Source organism: Chenopodium album, chromosome 14 (genome assembly GCF_948465745.1).
Source record: "Chenopodium album chromosome 14, dcCheAlbu1.1, whole genome shotgun sequence".
Taxonomy (NCBI): domain Eukaryota; kingdom Viridiplantae; phylum Streptophyta; class Magnoliopsida; order Caryophyllales; family Amaranthaceae; genus Chenopodium; species Chenopodium album.
In genome coordinates, this window is record NC_137847.1 from 45746792 (window position 1) to 45766169 (window position 19378).

Here is a 19378-nt window from a genome sequence, read left to right on the forward strand (position 1 = left end):
GCCAACGTGGTGCGACACTTTGCAAAAAGTTGGAATACCAAGTGTTATTATTTTGTAGCATGGCTAAAAGTTTAGCTTTATATATTAGTTATATGATAGTTAGCATTTTAATTTAGAAAAAATCTAGTTTATGCTCGTGCCAATCCTCGTACGGGGTTTGTATATATGGTATAAGACTTCTAAATTTCTTAGTAATATGATTATCTAACTAATGACTTCATTTAGGGAATGTTACAACAAACAAATTAAATCATATCGTGTTTGACTTATCTTTATATTGGCCCTATGATGGACCAATTAGGAGAAAGAAAAAGATATACTTAAGGTATGAAAAACATGGTAAAATGTATACACAGAATTAATTACTTGTTATTGCTTTCCTAGTACTGTATTATTTTATTGATTATTGATACCGTTTGTTAAGACTAACTCCATTTGATTTTGAGTATTTTGGGTTGTTGAATTTTATGGACAATTTTCTTTTTTTTATTCTAACTTGTCATTTTATTTGAAGTTATTTTAAGTTGATTTTTGATTTTTTTATTTTTTTTATTTACGAGAATTTTGTTGTATGACTTTGAAAAGTCTTAGCCATTATCACGATTACATTATTAGTTTTATTATTTCCTATACTATTATTTAAATAAGGGTAAATTGGTATCTTTTTAATTGCTGCATTTGTGATTTTACGCTTGCTTATTCATTATTTTTATTAATATCTTTAATTATTCTTTTGTAACAAGTACAAAAATTTAATATTTCAAAATTAGATATTGAGACAAATCTAATTAGATTCCACATGGCTATGTTTTTACTAACGGATAAATCACAAAATATGGTCAAAGTTTACTATTTTATTTTTGAGATGGCTATTGTGTAAAAGTTCAAATGGCACAACTAAAAAGAAAAAGTATTAAACAAAACTATAAAAGGTACAATAATGCAAATTAAAAGATTATTACATACAATAAGAAAATAGTTCAACGGAATCAACAAGTAGTCGTACAATAACAAGAAGCATTATTCCCATTAAAAAAAAAAAAAAGAAAGAAAAAAAGAAAGCATTATTACATAAGCCTGAAACGCGCGTAGTACGGTCTTCATGAATTATTCATTTATTTAATTATATATATATTGCAACGTGCGTGGATAGATTCTAGCAGCCATGGCGTCGCCTGGCCTCATGGTCTGAAAGGGATTGTGATTACTGCTCTAAAAATAGGAGAAGTTCCACGAGCAGTTTTGACTTCAATATCAAGTCCATTCCTCTTAGTCCTATGCTCATATATACCGCCCCTGTTCAAACTATTATAAACACTGTTCCACCTGTTTGCGAAACTCCCAACATTCCCTTCATCACTGTAAACCTGCATAAACGTTCACATTGGTATGATAGAAAAAATAATTACATGACCAAATTACCTAATTACATACTAATTGTTTAATTTATAGATATGGCAAACATACAATGATATAACTTTATACAGTAGAATATATAAAAACCCATAATCCTAAATTTCAACCATAAACTTATTCGTTTGGTATCACTGTGGTTTTCTTATTTTTGGTTTTTTGTTTTTTAAAATCATATGATATTTATCATATAATGGATCAAAAATTAGTTAAAATTATTAAATTTATGATAATTTTGAAAACTGATGATAGAAAAGTAAAAACACCTTTTTTATGTTTATATTTTTTGGTTAAAAAAAACAGAAAATTGAAGGGAAAAAAACGATGCCGAATAAGTTTTTAAACGATGCCAAATAAGACCAAATTAACTTTTTAATTGAGTTAATTTTTTAATTTATTAATTGGTATCAGAGTCAATGTGACACAATGTCACAGGTTCGAATCTCATCCAACTCTAATTATAACTAACATAAGATTTTTGTTAAGTGGATCTATATTAACATGGTTTTAAAGTCGGCACAACGAGAAGGCTATTTCTCATTATGGCATATTCAGCAAGCAAAGAAATGGAAGCTAATTTGAAGTTACCGAGTTACTTTGAAACCCCCAAGGGGTACACCAGGAGATGAGAATGTCACGGGGTTGCCCAGAAGAGTTGAAAACAGTGAAGACGACGGACCCCACGGATCCGGAGGCTGCAGCAGTGGTCTTGACATGGAGGAAGGATGCCCACTGGCCATTCCTGATCTCGGTTGGGTACGGTGTTCGTCCAATGTTTCCGTACCAATCTTTACTGGTGGAATACTTAAGAGTTTCCCCAGTAGCATTGTAGACCATGCACAACGTCGTCACACCATTACCAAATTCTCTCTTTAATCCCTCTACATAATTTTGAGCTGCACGACCTTTCCCATTTTCATGCTCTAGATTAATTGCTTCTCTTGCTCTATCTTCCTGTGTTTTGGTTTTGCCTACGTACCTAGGAATTAGTTCCAGCCTTTCATCATCAACCACTCTACCAAAAGGATTAGCCATTGTTTTTAATTGGTCGATGTATATTACTTACTCTAGTAGTGTATACTTTGTTTAGATTGCGTTCCCCATTCTATCACTTATATACTGACACTCTTGACTCTCTATTGCACATTTCTTTTACACATAAAAAATGGAATCGTTTTACGGTGGGGCATTCTTCTAACATTGAATGAAAATTAACTGTCTTTAGTAAGCCCGGATTTCATATACTTCCTCCTTTTTTTTTTTTTTTTTTTTTAATGTTGTAAAATAAGGGTTGGGCACAAAATTTTTGGTAGTGAGAAAAAGAAAAAAAGAGAAAGGTAAAAGCATAAAATTGTCCATGTGTTTGAATCATAAACTAAAGAATCAAAGGGTTTAAATGTAAGGTTATGTAGGGTATTTTTAGTGTGAACACAAATAATTTCTTTCCTAAAATGGATATGGTGCAATATTTGTAAAGCTTCTTTAAAAGGCAAGTGATGCATTATTTAAAAAAAACGGAAGAAGTAGTCCATTTAGGATATGAGCCATCTGAATACTAATGGGCTACGAAGGCTCTAGCCCGTTATCCTTCCACTGAATACAAAATTTTCCCTATACCCAGGTGTATCTACACCCCTATCAAACTACACCGTTTTAATTAATATTCCCAACCCCTAATTACTCAAGAATATTACTCCAATGGTAAACCATCATTTTCCACCGCCGCTCTTCCACAACAAGCAAATCACAAGTATAATCATAGCAGTGATGCACGAATTGTTTATATTTTAAAAACAAATCTAACACACACACACACACATATATATATATATATATATATATATAGCAGTATGGGCCAATGAGACATGGGGATCATATTGGAATGGGGAGGTCTTTACCGAGATTTTAGAGCACCACATAAAATTTTAATTTTTTAAGAAAAAAAAAAATTAGAGCGCCACGCAAGATTATGATTTTTTTTTTTTAAAAAAATGACACGTAGCGCTGTGTAAGATCATGTTTAAAAAAAGTGTCACGTAAGATCATGATTTCTAAAAAAATAACTTGAATAAAATTAATCTTAAGAAATTCATATTTAAAAAACTAATCTTTTATCGTTAATAATTGATATCATTAATATGTTTTATTAAAATTCAATGTGTAAGTAAGGGTGTATATTTACCAATGATAATAGAGATTTGTATTTTTTTTTTAAATTAAAAAACATACAATAGCCATGTAAACAAAATTTAAAAAATGAGATTGAGAATTTAAATTTAAATGTAAAAAAACAATGAGTAATGATTTAGAATTTAAATTATTTAAAACAAAAAAAAGCATCTTTTCACATAAAATATAATCATACAAATAATATAACATATTTAAAATTAATTAATTTATGATAAAATTAACAATAACAAAGCCTAACGAATAAGGTTGCATCATAAATTACATTAAAATAAAATTAAAACTCAGACATTTTGAATAGGCGTTAACAATTTAATTAAATTTTTTTCTTTTGTCTAAAACTGTTAAATCGTAAAATGAATCAAATAATGACAAAAAAAAAATCTTAGAGTATAAGTATTTTTTTTTTTTTCAGATTTATGTATTAAAAATTCGTGCATCGCATGGGCATTTATCTACTATTTTTGGTATTTATGTGATAATTTTTTTTTATTTTATTTATTGTACATAGTATATCATTTAATATTTTTATTTTAAAATAAATTCTAAATTTCCTCTCATTCGTTATATATTTAGATAAAATTTCTAATCACAAAACATAAAATTTTATATTTAATTAATTTAAACTGTAAAATCTTATTCGCCGATTTTTCTTATGTGGCATTTGAATTATTTAATTTGAAAAAAATTACAAATCTCTTATTTGATTGGATGTAACAAAAATTTACAATGCTACATGGCGTGTTAAGAAAATTTAATCATATGTAGCTCTCTAAAACTAGGGAAAAACTCCCCTTTAAGTGAATCTCGTGCGATGCACGGTTTGTTTGTATATTTTAAAATAAATATGTTTTTGTATTTATGTGATAAAATATGTTATTTTATTCGTTATACATTATATACCATTTAATATATTTATTTTAAAAGAAATTGTAAATTATTCTCATTTGTTATATATTTAGATAAATTCCTAATTTCAAAAGATAATATATTATATTTTATTAATTTAAACTTTAAAATCTCTTATTTAGTTGCTTATCATTAAAATTTATAATCTTACATGGCACGTTTTTGCTTATGTGATATTTGGATTATTTAATTATAAAAGTAATTACAAATCTCTTATTTGATTGGCTATAAATAAAATTTATAATCCTACATGGTGCGTTGAAAAAATTTTATCTTACGTGACTCTCTAAAATCTCGAAAAAAAACTCCCCTTAGGGATCCAGTGAGAATAGGTCTATATGTGAGAACCGTATTATATATGATGAGAACAATCTAAACCATTGGATAACTCATGATCCAATTGTTGAGATTGCTCACATAGTAATGGAAAAAATGTAATTTACACTTTTTTTGTTTGGCTCATTTTAAACACTAATTTTTTGTTTATTTATCAAATGAGAAAACAATTATTTGCTTATTTATTAAATGAAAAACAATTCTTTGTTTATTTATCTAATGAGCAAAAAATAAATAAATAAATAAATAAATAAATAAATTACATTTTTTTTACGTTATTTTTTTTTTTGTTTTTTTTTTCTCATTTATCAAATGACAAATAATTTTTGTTCATTTGATGAATGAGCAAATAATATATGCTCATTTGATAATTTATCAAATGAGAAAATAATAGTAAGCGTAATTTTGTATTCTTTGTTATTTATTCCCAACCTATTCCCATCCACCAACCAAACAAGGTATTGTCATATTTTTATATATTCCCAACAATCAATTCCCAATCTCATTCCCACGTTCCAATCGCCCTGTAAGTGTAATTGAAGATTGTGGTAAATAAGTGGATATGTAGTTACTCCCTCTGTTGATGGATTCCTGTGGTATGATTGTATGAGTACTATGAGAGAGAAATTTGAAGCTTCTTGAGATAGCCAAGGTGTTGAAGTAAAGGAGAAAAGTTATGTTACAAATGTGTGATTTTTCTTCTTTATTTTCCTCTTTTTAAAAGTTATAGATTTTTCCTTTTTATTTTTTAATAAATATATATAACTATTTTAAATGAACGTATATAACTTTATAAGTGATACACAATATTTTGTAAACGAATATATATTTTAATGGTTATAAATAAACATGTAATCATTTCATAATTGAACATATAATATTTTTAAAATGAACATATAATTATTTATAACTAAACATATAATTGTGGACCATTATGATAGAAAATAATGTATTAAATTTATGTATTTTGTAATTTATAAAAAAATTTGTGGGTAATGATAGATTCTCATGGAAAACAAATATATAATTGAATTATATATGTGTGTGAATTATCATGTATGAACATTGCAAAAAAGAATCTACTAAAATGAAATGATCATGTATTAGAATGAAAATGAACATTTTTCAATATAAATATATACATAGATAAAAGTGAGAATAAACTATAAAATAGCCGTAAAGTATTAATGCATGATTATTTATATATATGAATAATCATGTATCAATATTAACACATGATTATTATTCATTTATCAATATGTGAATAATCATGTATCATTGCAATAATAAGTATCTATAAGAATGAAATGATCATATATTGCAATGAAAATGAACATTTAATAATATGAAATTATACGTGGATAAATATGGGAGAATCTTAAAATAGTTGTGTAGTGACGTCTTAGAACACCCTAACTCTTAAAGGTTAGTTTATATAGGTTCAACTTCACCGACTTTCCATTTATGTGTTTGAATGTACAAAAGAATTTTCCTTATAGTATTCAACCTTTAGACTTATACGAATATTAAAAATAAAATTTATTTATTAACGTACATAATGTTGTGCTCTCATAAATGTTCAATTCAGTATACAAAAATTTCTATGTACATATACATAATATAGTTTTGTTGAACATCAATTACTTTGTCAAATTATATTTCTTCATTGCTAATTAGAAGAATAAATCTTAGTATATATGATCAATCTTAATTTCATTCTTTTTTTTAACAATCCTCTTTTATTTCAATCTAACTACTTCCTATTTGATCTTTATTTATGTATCTAAATTAAAATGAACACCTATTAATACAAAAATAAACATTGTTATCTTTTGGTTACGAATTGGGTTTTGGACATCTTTTCCCTAAGAATTGATACAACATTCTTAAGGTTTATGATTTACAATATATTTTATAAATAAAAAAGCTTAAGGGAAATGTTTAAGAAAAGTGTTCCTTTTATGTTATTGTTGATCATTTAATAATATAGTAATGATGAACATTTAATGATATGATAATGAACATATACTAAAAGAGATAGTAAAAGAAAAGACTAAGTGTCAGATTAATGAACATATTCATTCTAATGTAGTATGCACAAAAAACCTTTTATATTTTTTATAAAAACAATATCTACTATTGTCTGGATTATGGCATAAGAAGTATAACTTGTTTATCAAATATTGTACTATAGTCGATGAAGATTCAACATTGACCACTATTAATGCTCAATCACTAAATCACGTTATTATGAAGATTTAGTTTTTTTGTTTATGAACATATTACTTTCCTAATATGAACATTTCATATATACTAGCTAGATGTCTACTTTTGCAGGATGTGATTTATAGTATTAATCAAGGAAATAGAAAAAGTCCATTTCCTTCATAAAAAAATCAAAGTAAAATTGTATATGACAAAAATTGAAGTATTGGATATAAAATTATACAATACAATTCCACACATAATATCAAGTACAATAATCTTCTCGATCCAAAATTAAAAAAAAAAAAAAATCAAGTTTTTCTTATTGGTTCATGTTGCTTGCATGCCTTCTTGGTTTCCTTCTTTTTGTCGTCTTCCTTTTTTTCTAGCTTGCTAATGTGTATCATTGGGCTAAAGTGCCGAGGTTGTCAGTGACTTGGAATAGGAAGGAGCCTCACCTCATGAGTCACCACTCACAATGGTGAGCTACCTTAAAATAAGAGAGAGAGTATTGTGGAGAGGGTCATGAGTCACCCATTGCGGGTGCTCTTATAATGAGAAGTAATCTAGTGCATTTAAATAGAATGATCTAATGACCTTCATTACATCTTTTTTAAAACTTCTTTTCCCCATTTCCCTTTCTCTTTCCGGCGTTCCTCTCCCTCTCTTTCCTCCGTATTCATTACTCTTCCCCCATTTCTCTTTCTCACCTCCATGATATTCTCTTTTTCCCCACCATTTATTTCTTTCTCTCTCTCTCTCTTTCTCTCTCTATCTATCTCCTCCCTGATCATTTCTTTCAAATTTATAGTTTTCCTCACTACAATTCTTGAATTTTTAATCTCTTCATTGTTCACTTTTTTGTGAATTCTAAATTTAACAATTAAGGGTTATGATTTTCAGTGTAAGATGTATGGTTTATTGAAAGGATTTAAGTAAAGAAAATGGTGAATGAAAGAAAGAAGCTGAGAAAAAAACTTTGATGGAGGGGAGAGTTTGTTGAGAAAAATTAAAGAGCGATAACGAACAGAAAAACTTGAAAAAATTTGCATAATTTTTAAGCTAAGAGTGCATAATTTTTCAAGTGTGCATAAATTTTCAACTAAATGCGCATATTATTTAAAATGAATGTGCATTAGTTATATTTTGCATATATTTTTAACTAAGTGTGCATATTTTTGTTCAAAACGTGCATTTTTTTTGTTCAAAACGTGCATATTATTTTAGCAAATCACATGTGATGGTGAGTCACGAATTCTTTCTCTCACTCATCTTTTCTCAAATCTTTCCAATATTTTCTTGATTTTTTCCATAATTTGAAATATTACCCTTCAGTAACCGAAACTTTTTGCTTCAAAGGGTCAGGTTGTTTCTGGTTATAGCTTAGTGTATGGAAGAATGATTAAGATTATATGGAAAAGATATCTCATGAAGGAGGAGAAGAGTAAAAAGTAACATATGAAAACTAGAAAATCAATGTTCGTAGTATTGCAACCAATTACCTTTTCTTTAATTAATATTGCCACCAATTACCATACCGTGTCCATGAATCCATTGGTTGATAGCAAATTAACTTAAATCAAAGGTGATAAATTACAAAATTGATATGTATAAGGTCAAATGAGAAGTTTTTTGAAATGAGAACCACTAGAATTGAACGATTTTATGTGCATAATTTTTATACAAAAAAAAACTTTGACTCAAATTTAATGTGCATAATTTCAATTTTTCCACAAACTTCAAATATTTATTAGTTCAAAAATTAATTTTGCATATTTAGTGGGAAAAATATGAAAACTTAGTGAAAAACTTTTGCACTTTTCGTCCTTTTCATATTTCTTGATAGAGTATAAAACATATACCCGGACCACAAGCTTCATATTAAGCTTTTGGGTGATTTAGTCTACTAACATAGTATAGGAGCCAACGTGACAGAAAGGTCATGAGTTCAAGAGTTCAATTCTCATCCACCTCCCTTTCCCTGGTCATTCTCGAAATTAAACCTCCTCTAATTATTCTATCTATTCCCGTCATTCTCAACTTTCAAGAGGGTTATGTTGGTTTAATTTCGAGGAAGTTTAATTTCAAGCATGTAAATATTGATTTATAACATTTATTTAACTTGTTTTAAGATTCGAGCAAGCCCAAGTTTATAACCTAGAAAAACAAATTATGTTTATCAAATGACATTTTCGTAAATAAGTTGCATTGAAAATTGTGTTTTTTTTTATTAAAAAAATATATATTTTTACTATTTGTGGGCCCCAATGACAAGTTGGACAAATTTTCAAAGTTAACTCTCCGTTTGCTACTATTCATCATCTTCTTCCTCCCACTTTCTTTTTCATTTTCATCTTCTTCCTCTTGTTCATATTTTTTCTTCTCACCCACCTAAATCTTCTCCCTTCAATCTCTGCCCACTTTCACCTTCTCTTTGAAGCCCATTCGACTCTATGTCCGGCGACACAGCTTTGCCGGCGAAATTAAACGAAAACCCTAATAACAAAAGGAGAAATTAATGGCATGGTTAACCCCAAAGGGTAGCAAAGCTTCCTTCCTCCACTAAATCCGACTTCGCATCACCATTTTCAGTGGCTTCGCCGCCGGAATTAAACGAAAATCCAAATAACAAAGTGAGAATAACGGTCATGGTTAACCCTAAAGGGTAGAGAAGCTTTCTCCCTCCATTGATTTCGACTAGTTCGACGTCATATAGTGAAAAGATGTACTTTCCACCATTGAAATTGAAGGTTGAAGGAGGAATGAGAAAACAAAAAAGGTTGAAGGAGGAGATAGAAAATCAGAAAATACCAAAAGGTTGAAAGAGGAAAGAGAAAATAACAGTTAACCAAAGTCAGATATAGTTTACATATACACCCCTTGACAAGGTTATAAACTTGTATTTTCTCTTAAGATTCAGAACATGTGAGTAAAAATTGAGAGCACAACGAGTATTCTCACATGGGAGAGTCTACAATAAATGACAAAAGTCACTATGTACTACTATGTATTATTATATTATATATATATAGATTAAAAATATAATAACAAAACACTTATCTTTTATTTTATTTTTCTCACAAGTTTTCCCGTTTATATCTTTCCCTGCTCTCTTATTCAACCTACCTCAATCAGTTATTTTCATTCATCACAACTAAAACATGAATCAAATTGTAATTTGGGGACAACATTATTCAACAACCCTGTTAACTGGTTTAATGGAGGTTTAAAAAGTGCACATGTTATTATGCGCACTTTCGTGCAAGTAAATGTTCATTTAATATTTGTATGTAAATGTTCATTTTTTTTTTCTAGTAAACGTTCATTACTAAATGTTCATTTTTTTTCCTAGTAAATGTTCATTTTTATTGGGGAGGACCAGCCAACTATAGCAAGAGAATGATCATTTTTTTTTTTATATTAAATGTTCATTTTTAAAACAAGGGACTAGCCAAAGTTGGCTGGTCTCGAGACTAGATAATACTTGCTATCATTTTTCTTTTCTCACCTTCATTAAACCAGCAGTTAATATAGTTCACTCCTCAAGAAATTAGCTTCCTCTGACTATTCTCTCAATTCCGGTCATTCTCGCAATTACCACTAGGTATAAGGTTTTAGGGATTGAACTGTTGAAGTGTACCCCTACCCTTCTCTGATTATTCTCTCAATTAAACTTCCTCTAATTATTCTCTCAATTAAACTTCCCTTTCTCTTACCACCAAGTGTACCCCTACCCTTTCCCCGGTTATTCTCTCAATTAAATTCCTCTGATTATTCTCTCAATTAAATTTCCCTTTCTCTTACCACCAAGTGTACCCCTACCCTTTCCCTGGTTATTCTCTCAATTAAACTTCCTCTGATTATTCTCTAAATTCCAATCATTCCCAACTTTCAAGAGGGTTGTGTTGGTTTTATGGATGAAAACTGTGGTTTTGTGGGTTTTTGGAGGTGGGTCAACGCCGAAAGTTAAAATAATAAGTCAACGATGGAAATTCGACTATATTTTGTATTTTACAACATTTCCAAGGAGACATCTTTTAGTGTCTAAAGGATAAAATTCGATTAGGTTAATATCAATTCGAGTAAAAAAAAAAAAAAATCAAATTGCATCATGTATTTGTTGGATCAATATCAAGTCTAGTTGAGTTCTGATTGAGTCTACCGGTACGATTTGAGTTCAAATCGGGTAAAATCAGTTATGAGTTGAGTTTAGTTCAAGTTAAATAAACACTGTTGGATAAAGTTTAGACTAGGTCAAATTCAAATTCAAAATTGAGTTGAGTGTAGGTTAGTTACTTATTGGATTTGGGTCCTAAATATCTCGAGTCAAATTAGATTTGACACAATATGAAACATACGGATATTATTTATTTATTTATTTTCCTTTCAGATGGAGTCAGTTTTGACACCACTAATGAAAAGTGAGCATCACATGAATTTGCACATGTAATCCATCAACATTTATCACGTTTACGTGTAGTCATCATCGGGTTGTTATCAACGCGGTCCAAATTTGTTGCTAACCTACAATACGTTAGTACCTTACCCTCCAATCAATGCGTGGCAAACAAACAAAATCATAATAACCCAAAAATGTACTATTGCTTTTCATATCTCATCATAATTTGAACTTGACTTTACTTTGCATTGGCTCAAGCTAGCACCCATGTGATTACGGACCCTACATGAATTGATCGTAAACTGTCATGATTTTTCTCCCCTTCCAAATTGTTCTTTCTTTTACTGTTCACTTAGCTAATCTTTCTAAGTGGTTTATATCTTAAAAAGCGTATTCTGAAAAAAAAAAAAAATTAATAATAAAAAATCATGTTAGGAGAAATTGAAGAGTGAATTCGTTATTGTTATTCATGAACAAAATGAATACGCATAGGATAACAGTTGTAAATCTAGTGTTTTTACATGATGTGAGTATGGAATTGAACAAAAAACAATTAGTTACTCCCTTTGTTCCAAGCTACAAGTTTTACCCATTGTGACAATATACATTTCCCAATGATTACTTATTGACCATAAAAATCTTTAAATGTATATTATAAGTAAATAAAAAAAAATTAGTCTAGTTCCTACTCCCACAGTCTCACTATTTCTATTATTTTGCTCTATTTAACTTTTTACGGTCTCCGTAACTGTAGGGAATATTTCAAACACCCCACACTTGAGCCCCACTGTAATCATACACTTAAGCATGGTGGCGTCCAAAGGGAAGGAAGTTAGAGTAAAAGAGTCGCCAACAACTTTTAGGAACTTGTAAACCGTTCACAGAGTGAAGGTTACACCCCTTAACGATCCAGGAGATCGTTAACTCCAATAGGTCTGGAACCATGACTGGAAGTTCGGGGATGAAGGTATAAATCAAACCTAAAAGAGATTGAACTTGCCCTAAAAATAGGCCTCTACTTTATTCTTTTCGTATTTATGTGCGCTTTCTGACTAACATACAATCAATAGGTTAACCCTAAACCTGTTCATCTATGTTGGTTGACTATTAATGCACAAACAAAACTATTATTGGCGATCACTTTAATTATAATCATATTAGCCTAAACAAGATTATTAATTATCTGATTAAGCGTGATTACAAGTACAAATTCCCTTTAAACCTGCAAGAGAGGGCGTGATCAAGTAATAACAATAAAAATATGTCAAGCAACATAATAACAACAATCATCAATCATAATCAAAGCTTAATAATAATAGCAAGATCCTAGGCATGATACTAACAAGATTAATAACAAACCCTAGCATGTCACTAAACAATAAAGATCAGTTAGCCCTAACATAACACTAACATGATAGAAAGAAAGAATATGAAGCATCATGGAAACATGCATGATATTAGAAACTTTAATTATTACCCTAAACATGATACTAGGAATCATAAAGACTTCCTAACATGATACTAGAAATCAAAAAGACATCCTAACATGATACTAGGAATCAAAATAATCTAAGCATGATTTCTATATCAAAAGAATAACAATTAAATTACTTACTTGGATGCCTCGTACCTCTTTCTAATAACAAAATACACGCGTTAGTAACTTCAAGGAAAAATATAAACAATAAATCTAATCAAAGAATTGAAATAGGATTTGGGACCAAACCCTCAGAAATTATTAAAACCTTCACGTCTAGGGCGAAGGAAACTTCGAACTTGGCTAGGTGTGTCTAGAACTTGTGAATGTGGAATTTTGTAAGAGGGAAGGTTTAGAAAAAGAATAGAGAGAAGAATACTTCTAGCTTTTTTAGAGAGAGAATAGATGATTGATGATGGATTGTGAATTGATGATAATTGATGAATGAAAATGGAGGAATATGACCCCTATTTATAGGAAAAATAGCACGGAATCAAATCAAGTCGCATTCGGAATAAAATACTTCATGTCGCCAATGACAGGAGTTAGTGCCAGACGACAGGAGCAGCGCTAGGCGACAACTATGTCATCTCGCGCTAAGTCAAAATTAAAACGCGCTTTGTACGCGGAATCATCTTCTTAATACGATTAAGCAGCTAATTTCGCGTTAAGCAGAATAAAATCATATTTGTGCCAAATCACATATTTTATTCAAAATAAAACTCTTTAAAATATAATTATCAATCCTAATCTCATTAGAATTAAAAGGAACCTTCTAAATATTCTAGAAGATTAAAATCAATCCTAATAACTTTAGGAATAATAATTAATAGGCTCTCCTCTAGATCATTAGGCCGCATGTAAAATTCATTTCGAGCCCAATTTAATATAATCCATAACTTCCTCATTATTCATTGGAATTGGGCTTATAATATATCATTGGAAAGCTCTTTTCGAGCCCAATCCAACTATACTATTATTGGACCTTTATCATGGACCAAACCAAATTGGACTGACTATTTTTCATACATAGAGTAAGAGAAGAAATATTTTTGAAAACAGAAAGAGAAATATTTTAATAAAAACATCCTCATCACTAGACTTTTCACACTTTCACTTTGTTCGATAATCAAATGATGTGAAAGGTATTTATCACTAGGTTTGGTTTTGGGGAGAGACATTTGGGTGTCTATAGTAACGCATCCTTTACCCTATTTGTTTTTTCCCTATCCGAATTTTCAAGGTTTCCAAGACGCGTCTTAATATAAAACGAATACGATTATATCTCTATTACATGGGCGTAAAAATTATAAAAACTTTGTATCAATAAAATATACATTGATAAAAATCTTACAAGATTTCACATGACTATATTATACATCATCTATAGATCAATGATAATTAATGGTTAAAGTTATTAAAGTTTTACTTAAATAGTAGTAATGAGGCAAAATTTTAGGGATGGAAGAGAATATAATACTCATTAATATACATCAAAAAAGACCTAGCATGAATACGTTATGTTTTACTTATCTATAACCTTTATAAAAATGCAAAACCAAATACTGTAGCTTATGAACAGTAGCATGTGGTGATATTACTTATGCGCCCCTGAATTCAATGAATTGCCAAGTTTGCCCTTTATTGTTTCTGTTTCTTTGGTGGCCTGACTTTTGGCAACTGTCACAGCCAGTTGTCTTCTTTCTCTCTCTTAACTTTTAAGTCTTTTTCCTTCTTCTCCTCTCACTATATTTCTCTCTTTTATCATTTCTCCTCTCCCCGCTCTCACTCTCTATCTCCTCCATTGGAGCAGTTTCTGAGGTACAAAACAAAAAAATTTATGATTTAATTTTGTTTATTTCTGGTGTTCATCTCTTCGATTAGATTTTTCCTTTTATTTGACTGATTTAATTTTTGTTTATTTCTAGATTTTTTCCGCAGTTGCATTTTTTGGGTGGTTACAGAAATTCTTCCCCTTTTCTATGATCTAGATTTTTGTTTTTTTTTTATTTTTTATTTTTTTGCCTTTTTTTGTTGTTTTAATTAGTAAGGATTTGGGAGATTGATTATTTTCTTCAGGTTTTTTTTTCTTCGTAATGCAGGTTCAGGTGATGGTAATTGTGCGTGAAAAATAACTTTTCAATGGACGAAATGATAATCAGTGAAACCAATAATCAGTTCCGCCCCCATTTGCGGCTCCCTTCCCTACAACAGAGGCCTCCTCCGAGTAGGTACTTTCTCTCTCCCCCTCCTCCCCCGCAATCCAATTCTAAAACCCAAACATTTTAATTATGAGATTTTTAATTTTTGAATGAATTCAGCAATGACGATAAGTTCAGAATCAATACAAACAATGAAAAATCAACTACATTGATATTTCGCCATTGCCGATTATCAACACTAATCTTGAGGTTGACAGTATTTACCCTCCCGTCGTTGAAGCTTTTAGCCAGAAAATTCTCAAAGCTGATTGTGTTCTCTTCGCTTCTCCTCGTATGCTTTCTTTTCTCTTTTTTCAATTTTCTTGATTCTTGCAATTTTACTATTTGTTTATTTCATTAGTGTTATATATCAATAATTGGTACTTGATTTATCTGTTTATTTGTTTGAAGAATTCTTTGGTTAATTATGGGTTATTGATTAAGGAATTATGGGTTAATTATGTTGAAATTTTGTTAATGGCATTTGGCAGAGTTGAATTTAATTTGAGTATGGAAGCCATTGATTAACTCTTACCCAGCATAAATTATTTGCTTAGGAATTATTTTGTGGGTATTACATTTTTTTCTTTTTTTTTGTATTTCTCAGTGTTGGTTTCTAGCTATGCTTAGGAATTATTTTTATTTCAAGTATAGTTGTTCTAATTGCATGCTATTATAATAATTTTTAAAACATATACATGTTTAATTTTTCGAGGCTTATATATGATTTCTATTTAAAGTTGATGCAAATGAGTTAGTCTTAGTATTGAACCTTAATTTTATGAGATTGGAGAATTTCTGCTCTGTTTAGCTTATGTGCAAGTATCATGATGATTGCTGTCACGTGTTGATTCTTACACTTTCAAAGTCTAGATCATAAGACTTATATGCTCTATGCCTTGAAGGCTTGAATCTTTCGAAATTGTCTTATGGCAGGGGATAAAAGGAAGGATGTGGCTTCGAACCATGTTGTTTCTTCAGGGAAAATTCCTCCTATCCTTGCTGTGATAATCCTTCTTGACTCGCAACTATACTTGTTATGATGTGTGCTACTTGGTTCTGCAGGAACAAATTCATCTTTTAAAACATAACATTGAACATAGTTCACACAAAGTATTCGTTAGAACTGCAGCTCATGACTACCCTTCTACATCAGGTTGGATCCCCCCTGAAGGTATTATCTTGTTGAATGTGGATGCTAATAATTTGGTCTCTGGATCACATGTTGGGTTGGGGGTGGTTGCAAAAAATGAGCTTGCAATTGGGCAGTGTTGCTTGCTTCAGTTGAGAGGTATGAAGGGTCGTGGGAAGTAGAACAAACAACACACTATTCCTTAAACCACTTTTAATGGTTTTCTCTTACATATCAACTTTAACTTTATAAATTAAAGTTTGCCTTTGAATTATTTTTCCAACAGAACAAATGTGAGGAGTTTTTCCAAGGTCTTTTTTCCATTTGTGTTATGGTAGTGTGTGGGATTGTTGTGCGGTGCTTGTGAGTTAGTTATTATGGTGTGATTGTTATTGTGTTCTTCTTCTTGAGTATCATTTTTCCGTGCTTATTGCTGCTGCAAGGGTTGTATGTTTTGTTTGGGGCTGTTGTGCTTCCTTCCTGTAGACACCCAAATGTGTCTCCCCAAAACTAAACCCAGTGATGAATATCTTTCACGTCATTTGATTATCGAACGAGGTGAAAGTGTGAAAAGTCTAGTGATGAGGATGTTTTTATTAAAATATCTCTTCTTTTTGTTTTTGAAAATATTTCTTTTCTTACCCTATTTATGAAAAACATGCAGTCCAGTTTATTTTGATCCATAATAAGCGTCCAATAATAGTGTAGTTGGATGGGGTTTGAAAAGACCTTTCCAACGATATATTATAAGCCTAATTCTGATGAATAATGAGGAAGTTATGACCAAAATACTAAACTGGGCTCAAATCGGATTTTACCTACGACCCAATGATCATGTGGAGGGTCCAAGGGTTTAATCCCATTCCTAAAATAATTAGGATTAATTAGAAGCTTCTATGAGTTTCTAAAAGATCTTAATTATCCTTTTTTGAAAAGATAAAATCAAAGAGTTTTAAATTGAATAAAAACTTTCCTTTTTTTAAAACTTTCCTTTTTTAAGTCCTAATTCTATTCGAATTTAAAGATTTTCAAAGATAGTCAGATATTATTTTCGTGACTCATAATTTTTATCCAAATCTTATATGGTTGGATATATCTTGAAATTATCTTTCCAATCATATATTATAATATTAATTCCGAGCTATAACGAAAAAGATATGAAAGAAATACGAAACTCTATCCAAAACTGACATCGTTCCACTATTTCGGCCATATATTTTTATCTATAAAATATTTTAATCTGATTCTAATTGGGTTAGAAATTATACTTCAAGAGATTTCCAACAACATATTATATGACTTATTTGGACTTCTGGATCAAAAGATATGATAAAAACAAAATTCGCAAAAACTGCTGACCGACGAGTTTTATTTCAATTCGAATTCGGATTCTTTTCTTATTCTTCGACTCTCTTTTTTCCTATAAATAGAGGTCATATCTCCCCTTTTTTCAATCATCTACAATCAACTCTCATCAAGAATTTCTTTATTCTCTCTCTCTTTCTAAACCAACCTTTTTCACAAACAAAATTCCACATTCATTAGCACTAGACACACCTAGCCAAGTTCGAAGTTGCCTTCGCCCTAGACGTGAAATGTTATAATTTCTGAGGGTTTGGTCCCAAATCTCTTTATTTCAATTTATTTAATTTAATTCTTTGATTTAATTATTTTCCTTGAAGTTACTAACGCGTGTATTTTGTTATTAGAAAGAGGTACGAGGCATCAAAGTATGTAATCTTATTGCTCTATTCTTGTGGAAAGCATGTTTAAATTTGTTTATTTCCTAGTATCATGTTAGGATGTCTTTATTGCTTTCTAGTATCATGTTTAGGGTGCTTCCTATGCTTTCTAATATCATATCAATATCATGTTAAGGCTAAAGCTTTGATCTTTATTGCTTAGTGACATGCTAGGATTTGTTATTAATCTTGTTAGTATCATGCTTGGGATCTTGCTATTATATTTAAGCTTTATTATTAACATGATTATAATTATTATGATTTATAATTATTATGTTGTTTGATGTTATATTCATTGTTATTGCTTGATCACGCCTTTTATGCATGATTAAAGGGAATTTGTACTTGTAATCACGCTTAATAAGATAATTAATAATTTTATTTAGGCTAATTTAATTATAATTCAAGTGATCACCAATAATAGTTTTGCTTGTGCATTAAATTCAACCAACATAGATAAACAGGTTTAGGGTTAACCTATTGATTGCATGTTAGTCAGAAAGCGCACATGAATACGAGAAGAATAAAGTAGAGGGGCCTATTTAGGGCAGGTTCAATCTCTTTTAGGTTGGATTTGTACATTCATCTCCGAACCCTATTTGGTTCAAGACCTTTTGGATTTGACGGTCTCATGGATCGTTAAGGGGTGTAACCTTCACCCTGTGAACGGTTTACAAGTTCCTAAAACTTGTTGGCGACTCTTTTGCTCTAGTTTCCTTCCCTTTGGACGCCACCATGCTTTGGTGCATGATCACAGTGGGGCTCAAGTGTGGGATGACTTGAAATATTCCCTACACTTCCTAAATTGAGTACTTGTGTGTGTGTGTTCTTGATATATGGATAACTAACCTTTAATATTGCATTTCCTTTTATTACTCCTTATTATCAAAATCATTTTAAAAACGAAGTTATTTGAAAATTATATAGGTACTCAATAAGAAAACGATTGTGTTCTAAAATAATATCTAAAACAATAGTATGATTCTTTAAAAATCTTTAAATTATAACAAATTCTAGATAACTTTACTTATAACAATTGTTTTTCCATAAATATTTTCTAATAGAAACTTTATCACTACTCCTTGTTAGTACTTAATTCATGTATCCTTGCTATTACAAAACCCGAACAACAACAACCACGATAATCACAAAAATGAAGACAACCACGAATTCTACTTATCTTACCGTCGGGGGAGCACGTGCATGCTCCAACGACTAGTTGAGAATAAATATAGAATATCTTCTCTCATCTTATTTATTTATTTATTTATTTATTTTTTGACGAGATCCTCTCTCATCTTATTGAAAAAGCCAATATTGCAAATAGGAATAACAAAAATGAATAGAAGGAGAAATGTCATCGATAAAACTAATACT

General features: G+C 30.2%; 1 protein-coding gene across 1 annotated transcript; it reads right to left on the reverse strand.

The window, feature by feature from the left end:
* Positions 1–943: 943 nt before the first annotated feature.
* LOC145579336 (23 kDa jasmonate-induced protein-like) lies at positions 944–2668 on the reverse strand. The gene is made up of 2 exons (XM_081636575.1): positions 2002–2668; positions 944–1367 (listed from the first exon to the last, which is right to left on the reverse strand). Exons 1-2 carry the CDS (start codon positions 2446–2448, stop codon positions 1182–1184), a joined length of 633 nt encoding a protein of 210 aa, XP_081492701.1. The 5' UTR covers positions 2449–2668; the 3' UTR covers positions 944–1181.
* Positions 2669–19378: the final 16710 nt, after the last annotated feature.